The sequence below is a fragment of the Orycteropus afer genome, unplaced genomic scaffold (genome assembly GCF_000298275.1).
Source record: "Orycteropus afer afer isolate SDZICR_OR568_19922 unplaced genomic scaffold, OryAfe1.0 scaffold00542, whole genome shotgun sequence".
Lineage (NCBI taxonomy): Eukaryota > Metazoa > Chordata > Mammalia > Tubulidentata > Orycteropodidae > Orycteropus > Orycteropus afer.
The window spans coordinates 700,232-715,321 of record NW_006922129.1 but is presented as its reverse complement, the minus strand read 5'-3'; the positions used below and the strand labels follow the sequence as shown (position 1 = coordinate 715,321).

At 44.7% G+C, this 15,090-nt stretch overlaps 1 protein-coding gene across 1 annotated transcript; it reads left to right on the top strand.

Moving 5' to 3' along the window:
- The first annotated feature begins 2,302 nt into the window (after nucleotides 1–2,302).
- On the top strand, nucleotides 2,303–3,175 carry GJC3 (gap junction protein gamma 3). Its single transcript, XM_007955876.1, has one exon. The coding sequence runs from the start codon at nucleotides 2,303–2,305 to the stop codon at nucleotides 3,173–3,175; it is 873 nt and encodes a 290-aa protein (XP_007954067.1).
- The last annotated feature ends 11,915 nt before the right edge of the window (nucleotides 3,176–15,090 follow it).

Sequence of the window (15,090 nt, the reverse complement as noted above, 5' to 3'; positions counted from 1 at the left end):
TTTCTTTTTCTCCTCAGTTCCCTTAATCCTGAAGTTCAGCTTCTTGAGGTCCCTGAATGTGTGCAGAATAAGTGTTGTTTTGGAGATAACAGCCACAGGGCAAAGGACAAAGAAGAATTACGTTTGAAGGCTCTGGTGGCGTAGTGCCCAAAGCATTTGACTGCTAACCAGAAGGCTGGCAGTTCAAACCCACCAGCCACTCCTCGGAAGGAAGGTTGGGCAATCTGCTTCCGCAGTGATACTGCCTGGGAAACCCAAGGAGGGGTCCCTATGAGTCGGATCCGACTCCACGCAGTGTGTTTGGTTTTTTTAAACCAAGTGTTTCCTTAGCGAGTCCTTTTGTCTTGCTTTTTTGCCTGGAGCTCTGGAGACCTCAGCTCAGTTCTGAGAGCCTCTCAGAAAGCATTTGGGTGTCTGGCTAGGGGCTTGGGATGGGTACAGGAAACAGAGAGAGGAACCAGAGATAAAGCCTCTGATAGCTACTCCAATTCCTGACACTTGAAATATACCAGGTCTACTCCGGTAAAGTCCAGGTCTGCTGGGAATGTGCGGGAAATGTGTTCCGAGAGTACATGGTCTGATCTTTGAATAAGAGAAGTGAATTTACTAAATTAGCATTTAGTCTGCTGACTCTTCAGGATAGCCAGGTCAGGAGCCCTCGGAGCCCCGAGTTTGCCTCCTCTAAGTCCAGGATTTACGAGGCTGGCAGGACTGCAGACAGCCTTAGGAGTGGAGCTCGTTGAGAGATGTGCCAGCAGCCTGGAAGGGAAGGATGTGGGAGACTGTCATGGCCCCACCAAATGAAGGCTAGGAAACCCCTGTGAGATGATCTTCTACAGATGTCTTGCTTTACAGAGCAAGTAAATACGGCCAAGAGCGGAAAAGCCATGAACCAGTGCTACCCTAAAGCAGTGATCCTCAAGAAGTGAATCCTCTTCGAAGGGAACATTTAGCAATGGCTGGAGATGGCATAGTGCCTAAGGCATCTGACTGCTAACCAGAAGGCTGGCAGTTCAAATCCGCCAGCCACTCCTCGGAAGGAAGGTTGAACAATCTACTTCCGTGGTGATACCACCTCAGAAACCCAAGGAGGGGTCGCTATGAGTTGGGTCCAACTTGGCACATAACAACAACAAAGAGCATTAGATTAAAACGAGCCCGAGACTCACTGTGTTCAGTCTATCTCCATTCCCCACTTGTTGTTGTTGTTGTTGTTGTGTGCCGTCGAGTCGGTCCTGACTCATAGCGACCCCTCCTTGCGTTGCCGAGGCAGTATCACTATGGAAGTAGGCCCCTAAACTAACCCATCTCAATCTCACCACTGTGATGGTAGTTTGGGCTATCCCAGCACACCTGTGAACACCCGAGGGCATGGAACCAGAGGAAACGGCAGAAACACATTTCCTCCCACTGTCAGCACTGATTTGGTTCAGCTGAAGCTGGCTGTAGCCCCAGACCTTGCAGTCATTTTCTGGGGAAGCAATAAGTGTTGCTTTTTCAAAGGGATGAGTAATAAACCTGCCACTTCGGTCTCTTACTATTTAGCTTTTGGGAGAGGGTGAGAGGCAGGGAGGAAGACCCAGATAAATAAAGACAGACTCTAGTCCCCTTCCACGCTGAGGTGCTGAGACGCTCTCCACTCTAGCTATACTGAAGGGAAAGGCAGAGAGCCACACTCACATGCACTCATTGTTACTATTCCAGTTGGACCCGACTCATAGGGGCCCCTCCTTGGGTTTCCCAGGCAGTATCACTATGGAAGTTGATTGCTCAACCTTCTTTCCAGGAGTGGCTGGTGGGGTTGAACCGCCAGCCTTCTGGTTAGCAATCAAATGCCTTAGACTCTAGGCCACAAGAAACCTCTGCCGTCTAGTTGATTGGACTCATAGCGACCCCTCCTTGGGTTTCCAAGGCAGTATCACTACAAAAGTAGCTTGTCCAACCTTCCTTCTGAGGAGTGGCTAGTGGTTTTGAACCCCCAGCCTTCTGGTTAGCAATCAAATGCCTCAGGCACTATACTACCAGAGCTCCCATATCTATGGATAGTAGATTGCCTAATCTTCCTTCCAAGGAGTGCCTGGTGGGTTTGAACCATAAGCCTTCTGGTTAGTAGTCAAATGCCTTAGGCACTATGGCACCAGAGCTCCTATACCACCAGAGGTGCAATCTGGCATTTGATCAACCTTGGAGAGAACCAAAACGCCCATCCTTGAATTAGGCGTGACGAGGAGGCCTGGAGCGCTCTCTGCTGGCCAGTGAGCAACATGCATCCAATTATCGTCGTTCTCTGCTCCACAGAAACATGTGCGGCAGGTTCCTGAGGCAGCTGTTGGCCGAGGAGAGCCGGCACTCCACCCCCGTGGGCCGGCTTCTGCTTCCTGTGCTCCTGGGATTCCGCCTCCTGCTGCTGGCTGCCAACGGGACTGGGGTCTATGGCGATGAGCAGAGTGAATTCGTGTGTAACACCCAGCAACCAGGTTGCAAGGCCGCCTGCTACGATGCCTTCCACCCCCTCTCCCCGTTGCGCTTCTGGGCCTTCCAGGTCACCTTGGTGGCTGTGCCCAGTGTCCTCTACATGGGTTTCACTCTGTATCGCATGATTTGGCTTTGGGAAGACTCAGGAAATGTGAAGAAGGAGGAGGAGACCCTGATCCAAGAAGGGAACAACAGCAGAGATGCCTCAGGGGCTGGAGGTCCCAGGTTGCTCTGGGCCTATGTGGCACATATGGGTGTTCGACTGGTCCTTGAGGGGCTGGCCCTGGGGAGTCAGTATTACCTGTACGGCTTCAAGATGCCCAGTTCCTTTGCGTGTCGTAGAGAGCCTTGCCTTGGCAGTATAACCTGCAATTTATCTCGCCCCTCTGAGAAGACCATCTTCCTAAAGACCATGTTTGGGGTCAGTGCACTCTGTCTCTCGTTCACCTTTGTGGAACTTGTATTTCTATCTCTGAGGGGACAGTGGAGGAGCTGGAAGCACAAATCTTCTTGTTCTAACAGCTTCCTAACGTTAAAGGGCATCAGAAGACACAAGGAACCAACTGATAATTTCACAGTGGTGGAAACAAAAGAGCAGGTAAAAGAAGCAGGTAAGACGTGTGCTGATGACCGTCTTTTTTCCTTCTCTGTCATGATGATCTGCTTCCAGGGTGGATATCTCACCTTCAGGGAAGGATAACTCTCACATGTTAGAAATAGAAACCTGATTCTAGACAGTTGTGTTCTGGCCACCGCTCCCAACCCAGCTCCTAACCCTTTCCCTCATCAATTTGAAGATTGCCTTCCAATGAACCAGAGCTGGAGTGCTCAGTGAGTTGGCCATTCCAAGCACTGCCTGTACCTCCTACCCTTCCATTTATGTCTCTTCTCACTTAGAAAAATCTAGATTATGCTTGATTCTCTACTTTACAGAGTTATGAAGTTACCTGGCTCACCTGCAAAGGAAACCCTATGATTGTACCTTCTTCCTAACATTCAGTGAGTGGGACTTTATGTCCAAGATCAATTAGAGGCTACTGAAGAATCTTTAAGGGCAATGGCTGGTCATATTGTCTGAGGAACTCCTGACATTGCATCCTCACCAAAATTCTCTGGTGTTGGCACCTCAATTTTATGGGCTTGGTTCCAGAATCAGCCAGAAGAAACCTCTAGTAAAATAGTGCCACTCCATGCCCTGCTCAACAGATATTAACTGCTCTTGGCAATCCTGTTGAAGACAATGTTCCTTCCTGTCTTAGTGACTCAGTTCATCTTTTTCTGTTATTCCATATTCTCTGCTAACGTTGGGAAACTTTAAGGGCCTGTAACTTATGAATGTCTACAGTCACAGCCAGAAACTCCGGCCTTCTAATCATATATAACTCAATGTCCTCTAATATTTCAATGAGATTTATTTAAGCCCCTATCCACATTCTCCAGGAAGGTGACTGTAACTTCAGGGGCTTACGTCCACTGACCACTGATAGCTCTCATTCTCCTGGGCTCTCATTCGCTGCCTTGTGAGCCGAACGCTGTTGTGTTGTCTCCAGCACAGCAGCAACTCATAGGTGGGACCAGTTCTAACTTTTGAAGCCCACAGCCCGCAACGCCACTTTGAAAAGAAAGCAGACTTTTACTGCCTATTCAGGGATATAAGCAAGGGAGGTTTATATCACAGCATGATTCAGCAGATCATTTAAATCAGAATATTAAGCTTTTCTTCTCTTCTGTCCAAGAGTGCGCTAGCCTCTCACCTTATTGCACAACTTTGTCTCTCTCCTCGGTTTCCTTGCCCTCAAATTCTTAATAAGAAGCAGTTATCTAGTTTTTTTTTTTTTTTTTTTTCTCTCTCTCTCTCTCTCCTGCTGAGTCCCTAATGATCACTAAGTGAGTTAGGAAGCCTCTTTCCTAAAGAAACACATTTGGTCCCCCAAGGAATAATTTGGCAACAACTAATAAAATATTACTTTTCTTTTTGCTGCACAAGGGTTCCATAAAGAAACCTTTATCTAGAGCCTAGCCAAGGTAACCAAGGAAGAAAGCAAATGCTATCACACAGGGTTCTTTCTTTGTTACCCAAAAAATGCTGGGGTCTGGCCCTGGACCACAGCCAATAGTTCACAGCAGAGTTCAAGGAGAAAAAGAGAATTTTCATTAGAAGGGACACCAATGAGAGATAGATGGGGTCTCAACGACTCCCAAAATGATCACTCTGCTCAGCACTTAGAATCAGGGATTCTTATATTAAAGGTAAAAGAGACACTGCGTGTATGTAGGATTGTTGTTGTTGTTGTTGTTGTTGTTATGTGTTGTCGAGTCAGATATGACTCACAGCGACCCTCCTTGGGTTTCCGAGGCGGTATCCCTGCGGAAGTAGATTGCCCAACCTTCCTTCCGAGGAGTGGCTGGTGGGTTTGAACGGCCAGCCTTCTGGCTAGCAGTCAAGTGCCTTAGGCACTGCGGTACCAGAGCTCCCCTATGTAGGATTAGTTAACAAATTTCTAAATGTTAGATAGGGCAATGGGTAATTAACAAAGGAATGTTTCCTGTGAGTTCCTGGCAGTCAGGTAATCCTTAAGAGGTTACATTGGTGTTTGTCAAAGTCCATGTGCCTGGTCCCAAAGTCCAGTCCAGGAGACTTTGTTGACAAAGATGGCCCTGGCTTAGATCACAGGGTGCAGCAGGAACTGATAACCATATCTTAGAGAGAGAACAAGTTAATTACAACACAAGATTGAAACCAGTATTTAAAGAAATGGCATTTCTTTTTTTATCACTCAGAGGGGGATCTATGTAGGAGATTCTGGATAGAGTGGGAGAACAATGTGGAACAAAACTCAAAATCATGAGAGAGAGAAAAAAAGGGGGGATCAAGTTTGCTGGTCTGATAGAGCCTAGTGGAACCCCTGAGACTATGGGGCAGCCTCTAGCTGCCTTTCAGGTCTGGAATTGAACCCACTCCTATGGCTTCCACCAAACAAAAGACAAGCATATGAGCTGAACATTTACATTAGGTTGATATACTCCTTGGAGAGATCAATCATGGGAGAGTAGAAGGGCTGTGTATGCACAGGGAGACAGCTCAGGGGGCAGGAGTGCATGGGAAGGAAGGACACAGAGAGGAGGTGGCTATGGGGAGGAAGTGGAAGAGGAGCTGTTGCATTGTGGGAGACTGCAGTCAATATCATGAGACAAAGTATATGTGAACTGCTGTATGGAAAATGAATTTGCTCTGTAAACTTTCACCCAAATCACTAAAAATTTTAAAAAAGAAAGAAAGAAATGGCACTTCAACTGAAAATATGGAGTCTTATTTTAACCATATGGAGTCAGGTCTAACAAAGCAAAAATTTTTATCCTCATAATCCCCTCTATGAAGCACCAGTCAGTTCTCATAAACTTGTACTGAGATTCATCTTGGAGTGGTCTCATCTTAAATTGAGCAATCTCTTGTCTCAAAGGTGTGAGCAGGTACCTTGAAGGCAAACTGCTGTCAGGTCCAGATAGATCAAAGCCAAGTTGAACTCATTTCCCAAACCTTTCTGTAACCATTCTCCATCCCACTTGGAAAAAGATGAGTGGGCATAATTCATCTCTTTAAAATTGTTTTTCAGAAATCCAGCCAAGACCAACTTGAAATCAATTAAAACCAGTTCAGATCACTTTTGACCGGTGGACATGCACATTGGGAGAAACAGAATAAAGTTGCTTGGAACTAACATCTTCCCCTCGGCCCAAGCCCTGATCAGCCAGTGACAGGAAGTCAGTGTAACTCATCTTGTGTGCAAGTGCACTGCATTAAAAATTGTCCTTTTTAACCAAAGCAAACGAAACTTCAGCCCATCCCCAGCCAATCCATATCCAAATTCCTGAAGTTTATATAATATGTATAGCCCCCTTTCTTGAGCCTGACAAAAATTGTAACCCAACCCCAACTCAGGAAGCCAGATTTGGTACAGCCCCTGTCTCCTACCATGTACATGGTAATAAATTATCTTTCTCATATCTCAAGTATTGGATGTGTGTGAACTGATTCAGCTTGACCACACACTGGGCAGGGACTCGCTTTAGTATGGTAGCAAATGGCTATGCAGATGGGTCCGAGGTCCCTCTGACCCATGCCTGGAGCATGAGGGCCCTTGGATGGTGGAGATGGACTTCAGACAGACCTCAGTGTGCACCTAGACTCTGCTATGTCTGGAGGTACATACAGGGTGCCAAGCCCCTGTCCATAAAGCCCTCAGCCCTAGGCACATTTGTATCTTGAGAGAAAAGAAACTATTCTGGGTTTGAAGATGTCTCCTGAGTGAGTGCAAGCTAATTCTTCAGAACACATAAAGGGAGCTGACTGTGAGATTGAGGTTTAGCCAAGACCACTTTTGTAGCCCTGGGGTTTCTTAAGCTTTGGACTCCAGTCTAGTTTTCTAATCACTGTCTGGAAGGTTGAGAAATATCTCCATGAGATATTTCATGGTCTAGTTCAGTCTTGGTTTACTTTGTGTGTGTGTGTGTGTGTGTGGCACTGGTGTGAAGAGTTTTAAGTGACGGTGAACATGGCGTGTGAATGAAAATGGTTACCTAAATTCAGTACCAGACTGCAGCCCCCTTGCTGTGTCCTGAAAAATTGGGTTCATTTTAGCCATGAACTTGAACCTAGGAAGAGAAAGAAAGTGATATTTTTGTAACACTGCCTGACCTCAGTACCAACTTGAGTTTGGTAGAAAATGGCTGGGGAATGGGAGTTTGAGCTATGATGCTATTTTGCAGTTAGATTTGTTTTGCAAGAGGGAAGAGAAATGGGATAAGATATTCTATGTGCAGGCTTTTATGTCTTCATACCAGAAAAAGAATTAACAGAGGCAGTACAAATTGATGGTTGTATAATCTAAAGGGAAAGTTGACTTTAAAGAAGTCCTCCAGGACTCTGAGGACCCTTGTCTTGACCTCTTTCCTCCTCTGTCTGCTCTCCCTCCATACCTCCTGGCGTTGAAAAGCACCTGATTGGTGATGCCACCATCTAACCCTAGGGAAGCTTTAAATTTAGAAGCTCCTAAAGCTCTGGTTGTGTTATACCCACCTTTACCCATTAGCACCCAGGTGCCACTCAGGAAACTATATCCTCTGCATACACCCAGAGTGGTGTACAACTTGGTCAGGGGTTGAACCAGGCCCATCAGGGCATTATTATGACAGGTTCCATCTGGCTTAGATCATCAAGGGAATCCTTGAGGTTTTGTTTGGACCCATGTTCCATTCACCATAGATGACTTATTAAATTGGAAAAATATAATGCCCACTTAGAGGGAGGATCTGAAGTGGATGGAGACTTGAATCACTTCCATATCCGCAGTTCACCATCCCAACTGGGCTGATAGATACTAATGTGTTGTTAACCACCCTGCTCACCCCTGAAGAGACATGGATGATATTAGAAAAGCCTAAACAGGAGGCTGACAAGCTTCACAACCATCAGCCTCAAAACCCAGTGAGAGGCCCCAGCAATCAGGCAGTGCGGGGAGCAGATCTGGAATGGGATCCAAATGACCCACAGGAAGGGCTAAGCTGGGCCATATGGCATAATGCATTATTGTAAGGCTTCAAAAGGGGGCTCTACAGCAAATCAGTGTTCACAAGCTTCAGGAGGTACAGCAGGGCCCCAAGAAAAATCCTTCTGCTTTCCTGGAACGGGTATATGAGGCCTATTGCAAACATACTGATGCTGACCCTGATAACCCCCAGGAAACTCACATTACCAATTTGACTTTTATGAACCAGAGCACCCCTGACATACAGTGCAAACTCCAGAAGTTAGAAGGAGGTCTGGGCATGAACACTTCCCAACTTGTGGAGATTGCTTTTAAGGTTTATAATAACTGAGACCAGAAATAGGAGAAACAGAAGCAAAGAGAAATGAAGCAACAGGCTGCCCTACTGGCTGCTGCTCTGGGGCCACCATGAAGTCAACTCTGCCAGGTAAGTCCCTGTGGGCTCCCAACAAGCCAAGGTGGAATAGACCAAGCTCTGCCCCCTTGAGCAGGCTGACCAACAACATTGGGGCTGTAGTAGTATGCTTACTGCAAGAAGAATGGGCACTGAAAGAGGGAGTGGCCAGAGTAGCCCTTTCAAACATGACCAGAAAGGGCCCAGCTGATGGTAAGCAGTGCTGACAGTGATCAAAGAATGATGGAACCCAGGGGGTCTGTTGCAGACCAGGCAAATCCCTATCTCCCACAAGGAGCTCTGGGTAGCTAGCTATAACAGTGGGAAAACAGCCCATTGAATTTTTGGTGGACACGGGGACAACATTCTCAGTCCTGAATATCCCCAAGGTTCTTTTGTCCCACAAGACAGAGAACATTACCAGAGTTTCAGGAAAGACTGCATATAAAAATTTTTCTTCAGCATCTTGCGTGCTGAGCGGGGAGTACTGTTTTAACTCGAAGTTTCTTATACATGCCTGAACACCCCATTCATCTTTTGGGATGAGACTTGCTAACCAAGTTGAATGCACCAGTTACCTTTTTCAGCTGACAAGCTCGGGGGAGATGTTAATCCTGACCAGGTGTGGGCCCTGCAGGCAATCCTCCTGCACTCATCTGCTGCTGATCTTGAGGTAGTGCCTCTAGAGATTTTACAACAGGTGAAGTGCAGTCTGTCTCCAGTAGTAAAAGGCGCTCAAGCAAGAGGATGAGGGTCTTGTGAAGACTGGCAGGTAGATTTTGCCCTGTTCTGGGTCTGGATCAAGAAGCAAGCTTAACCCCAGAAGCAAGCTTGGGTTAAGCCCATGTTGTTAGGTGGTGTCAAGTCAGCTCCGACTCCTAGCGACCATATGTACAACAGAACAAAACATTTCCCAGTCATGTACCAACCTCACAATCCTTGCTGTACTTGAGACCATTGTTGTAGTCACTGTGTCAGTCCATCTTGTTGAGGGTCTTCTCCTTCTTCATTGACTCTCTACTTTACCAACCATGATAGCCTTTTCCAGAGAATGGTCCCTTCCGACAACATGACCAAAGTAGGTGAGATGAAATCTGGCCATTCTTGCTTCTAAGGAGCATTCCGGCTAGACTTCTTCCAGGACAGATTTGTTTGTTTTCCTGGCAGCCCATGGTATTTTCAGTACTTCTTGCCAACACTACAATTCAACTCAACAAGAGGCATCAACTCTTTTTAGATCTTTCTTATTCATTGTCCAGCTTTCACACGCATATGAGGCGATTGAAAGAAAATATCATGGTTTGGGTTATGCACACCTTAGTCTTCAAAGTGACATCTTTGCCTCTTAATGCTCTAAAGAGGTCTTTTGCAGAAGATCATCGAGTGTAATACAACATCTGATTTCTTGACTGCTGCTTCCGTGAGTGTTGATTGTGGATCCAAGTAAAATGAAATCACTGACATCTTGAATCTTTTCTACATTTATCGTGACATTGCTTATTGGTCCAGTAATGAGGATTTTTGTTTACTTTATGTTGAGGTGCAATCCATACTGAAGACTGTAGTCTTTAATCCTCATCAGGAAGTGTTTCAAGTCATCTTCATTTTCAGCAAGCAGGTTGTTAATGAGTCTTCCTTCAATCCTGATGCCACATTCTTCTCTATATAGTCCAGCTTCTGATATTATTTGTGCAGCATAGATTGAGCAAGTATAGTGAAAAGATTCAATCCTTTCTGATTTTAAACCATGCAGTATCCCCTTGTTCTGTTCAAACAACAACCTCTTGGTCTATGGACAGGTTCCTCATGAGTACAATTAAGTGTTCTGGAATTCCCATTCTTCACAGCCTGCCAATCTCAATTCAAAGTGATAATGGGAGCATTTGTAGCTCAAGTAGTCCAACAAGTAACAAGACTATTAGGCATTAAGTGAAGATTGCATTCCTCTTGGAGGCCTCAACCAACAGGGAAGACTGAAGATGAGTCACATTCTTAAGAAGGTGCTGGCTCAGATGTGTCAAGAGACCAATTTACATTGGATAAAGCTTTTATCTCTTGCCCTATTATGGGTCTAGGTCACTCCTAGAAGCAAGCCTGGGGTAAGCACATATGAGATATTATATGGGAGACCATTTTCCAGAGTGTGGCACCCCACGTATGCATGAAGGGGAAACCTTAAAATTGTTAAGGAGCTGGATATTTTTAAACATGTGCAAACTTTGTCTGCAACCTTAAAGACTATTAGCCAGTTTACTTCTAGCAGGTTGTGATATCCCACAGATATTCCCCTCCACAACATCTGCCCAGGTGATTGGGTCCTTCTTAAGGAGTGGAACAACCAGACTCTCCAGAGCTAGCTCCAGGTCAAGTGAACTGGGTTCTAAAATATCTCGCTGATCCTCAGCTACACTCAAGGGAATCTGACCCTGGATTCATCTTACTTGGCTAAGAGTATCTCCTGCCCATGCAGACAACCCTCCTTAGCCTGTAACTAAATTTTGTTCCACAGGAAATAGTCTTGTGGGACAGGAGGACTCAAAAGGGCTGACTGGCTGAATACCAGGTGGCTCAATCAGCCTTGTGAATCCACTGAGAATCTTAAGGTTTTGTTAAAAAGAAACCTGTTCCAGATTAGAACATGAGTGAGATTTTAATCAATTCAGTAATTATTTTACCCTTACTGAGGGATGAGAGTTTAATACCCTCATAAAACACCAATAAACCTTATGAAATCATATACCTTGGGCTAATAATTGTTGGGTGCATTCCCACTCACTTTCACATAGAGCACAGTTTTGTCTATCATTCCCATCCCCTTATGTTTAAAATACCGGGCCAGGAATGAAGGGGCCTATATAATCAATTCCAACAAGAGTTCCACTGTGATGCAATACAATGTATTAAGATATCAAACTTTGGCCACTCTATATACATTGGACCCCTGGTAGGCCATCAGATTCAGTAGGGAAATGGGCACAATGCAACCAGGTCCGGTCCTTTCATATGCTGAACTAAACCTGAGTTGATGAAGATGGTACCATTATAGAATATGACACCCCAGTTAAGGATATGCCTGACAATATAGGAATTACCCTGGCTAAACAGAGCATTGCTAGAGCTGTTTTTCAACTTCCTCCTACAGTTTATTTCCTCCAGCATCTGGAGCTATATTGGTAGTGTGAGCATACTGCCTTTAAAACTTAGCCAGCTAATCATGAAGAGGCTTGCACTCTAGGAGGAATATGGGCAGCAGGAGTGCATTTCCTGCCATTAGAAGAAGTTTTACATTCTACCCACACAAGCTATGGATACCAGTGTAGTCCATCTGATTTGATCTGGAGTGCTTGGGAAAAAGCCCAACTTGACAGCAGCATCATCTGGAAGGAATTGTTTCAAGTGCTGAGGAGCAAGGATGTCTCCTTGAGGACTAAGGTGTGCCTGACACAAGCCATGATATTTCCAATTGCTTCATATGCATGTGAGAGCTGGACAATGAATAAGGAAGACCGAAGAAGAGTTGGCTTTTGAGTTGTGGTGCTGGCAAAGAATGCTGAAAGTACCATGGACTGCTAAAAGAGCTAACAGATCTGTCCTGGAGGAAGTGCAGCCAGAATGCTCCTTGGAAGCGAGAATGGCCAGACTTTGTCTCACCTATTTTGGTCATGTTGTCAGAAGGGACTATTCCTTGGAGAAGGATGTCATGCTTGGTAGGGTGGAGGGTCGACGAAGGAGGGCGAGGCCTTCAACGAGATGGATTGACACGGTGGCTGCGATGATGGGCTCAAGTATAGCAGGGATTGTGGGGCTGGCGCGGGATCGGGTGGTGTTTCGTTCTGCTGTGCATGGGGTCGCTGTGAGTCAGAAATGACTCGACAGCACCTAACAACAACAACAACAACACACTGCACTGCATTGTATTGACAAATACAATTGACATACTACACTGTATTAACAAAACACAAGGTTGTAGAGATGTTTCAACAAACAGATGCAACACTGTCAGCACTTACTTATCTATATCAAGAAATTTGGAAGACTGCTACCTGGCCAACAGACTGGAAGAGATTCATATTTGTGCCCATTCACTAGAAAGGCAATCATATGGAATGCAGAAATTACTGCACAATTTCATTAATATCACATGCTAGCAAAAGCTTGCTGAAGATAATTTTAAAATTGCTACAGGCATACACTGACAGGAAATTGTTAGTTCAAACCTGATTCAGAAGAGGGCATGGAATGAGGAATATCATATCAGATAGATCTTGGCCCAAAGCAGAGAATACCAGGAAGATGTTTACCTGTATTTTATTGACTACATGAAAGCATTTGACTGTGTAGATTATAACTATGGGTATTGTGTGCATGTGGAATCTATACATGGATCAAGAGGCAGTTGTTCAAAGAGAACAAGGGTGTAATGGCTTAAAATTGGGAAAGAGTTATATTCTTGCACTTTATTTATTCAATTATTACACAGAACAAATAATCTGAGGAGTTGGACTATATGGGGAAGAACATGGCATCAGGATTGGAGGCAAATTCATTATCAACCTGAGATATGCAGATGACACAACCTTGCTTGCCAAAAGTGAAGTGATTCAACTAAGCACTTATCTAATGAAGTTTAAAAACTATAGCCTTCAAAACGGATTACTCCTCAACATAAAGAAAATAAAAATCCTCACATATGGGCCAATAAATAATACCAATAAATAAAAAGGCAAAGAAATTGAAGTTGTCAAAGATTTCATTCTACTTGGATCAACAATCAACGCCCTTAGGACCAGAAGTCAAGAGAAAATTGCATTGGGAAAATCTGCTGCAAAGAATTTAAAAAGTAAAGATGTTACTGTGATGATTAAGATATGCCTGACCCAAGCCATGGCCTTTTCATTCACCTCATATCCATGTAAAAACTAGATAGTGAAAAAGGAAACTCGAAAGAGAATCATCGCATTTGAATTGTGGTGTTGGCAAAAATATTGAATATACTGTGAACTTCTAGAGGAGCAAACAAATCAGCCCTGGAGTAGTCCATCCAGAAGGTGCCTTAGAAGCCAGGATGGCAAGACTATGTCCTGCCTCCTTTGGCTGTGTCATCAGGAAAGAACAATGACTAGAAAAGGATATGATGCTTGGTAAAGTGGAGGGTCAGCGACAGAGCAAGGGAAACCCTCCATGAGACGATTAGACATGGTGGCTGCAACAGTGGGCTAACCAATACCAACGACTGGGAAGTTGGTGCAGGACTGGGCAAAGTTTCGTTCTGTTTTACAAAAGATTGCCTTGGGCCAGAGCCACCTTGACAGCAGCTAACAACAACTGCACTAGACCATGAGAAGGTGTATAAATTTTCTTGATGAGGAAGGAAACCAATGAAGTATCGTTAACAGGGAAGTGACATCATCTGGTTTTCAGAAAGATCCTTCTCGTTACTTTGTAGATATTAGATTAGAGAAGGACAATATTGGAAGCAGAGAGACCAATCAGGAGGTTATTGCAGTAGTTCAGACAAGAGGCAATGGTGGCTTGAGTTAGGGGTGGCAATGGAACAGATTTGAGGTGCATTTTGGAGGGAGACCTCTCTGTTTGGATTGAATGTAGAGGTTCACAGACCCTAAGAGCTGGAATGGTATCTAGGAGGCCAGTTAGCCCAGGCCTTTTCATTTCATGTAGGTAAGGAATCTAACCGCAGGCCAGGAAATGTGTGAAGTTGACTTGAGCACTTTGGCCTGGTTTGTGAAGATCTAGACTGAAACTCAGCTCTGATCTTTTTGTTGTTGCTGTTGTTAAGAATATACACAGAACATGTTGTTGAGTAGTTGTGACTCTTAGAGACTCTGGGTACAAAAGAATGAAACACTGCCTGGTGCTGTGCTGGTAGCCTCACAATTGTTGCTATGTTCCAGCCCATTGTTTCAGCCACTGTGTCAGTCCATCCTGTTGAGGGTCCTCCTCTTTCTTGCTGACCCTGTACTTTACCTAGTATGATATCCTTCTTCAGGGATTGGTCTCTTCTGACAACATGCTGAAAATACGACAGAAGAAGACTGGCCATTCTTGCTTCTAAGGAGGATTCTGGCTGTACTTCCTCCAGTCCAAATTTGTTCCTTCATATAGCAAGACATAGTACATTCAATCTTCTTGCCCAGCATCACAATTCTAATGCAACAATTCCTCTGCAGTCTTCCTCATTCATTGCCCAGCTCTCATGCACATATAAGGCTGTTGAAAATAACACAGCTTGCTCAGGCACACCTTAGTCTTCAAAGCTACATCTTTGCTCTTAAACACTTTAAAGAGGTATTTTGCAGCAGATTTGCCCAATAACATATAGTTTGATTTCCTGACTGTTGTTTCCATGGGTGTTGATTGTGGATCCAACTAAAATGAAATCCTTGACACCTTCAATCTTTTCTCCATTTATCATGATCTTGGTTATTGGTCTAGTTGTGGGGATTTTTGTTTTCTTCATATTGAGGTGTAGTCTACACTGAAGACTGTAGCCTTTTATTTTATTTATTTTATTGTGATTTGGGTGAAGGTTTACAGAGCAAATTCACTTTCCATACAGCAGTTCATATACACTTTGTCTCATGATATTGACCACAGTTTACCACAATGCAACAGCTCCCCTCCCACCTCCTCCCCACAGTTACCTCTTCCCAGTGT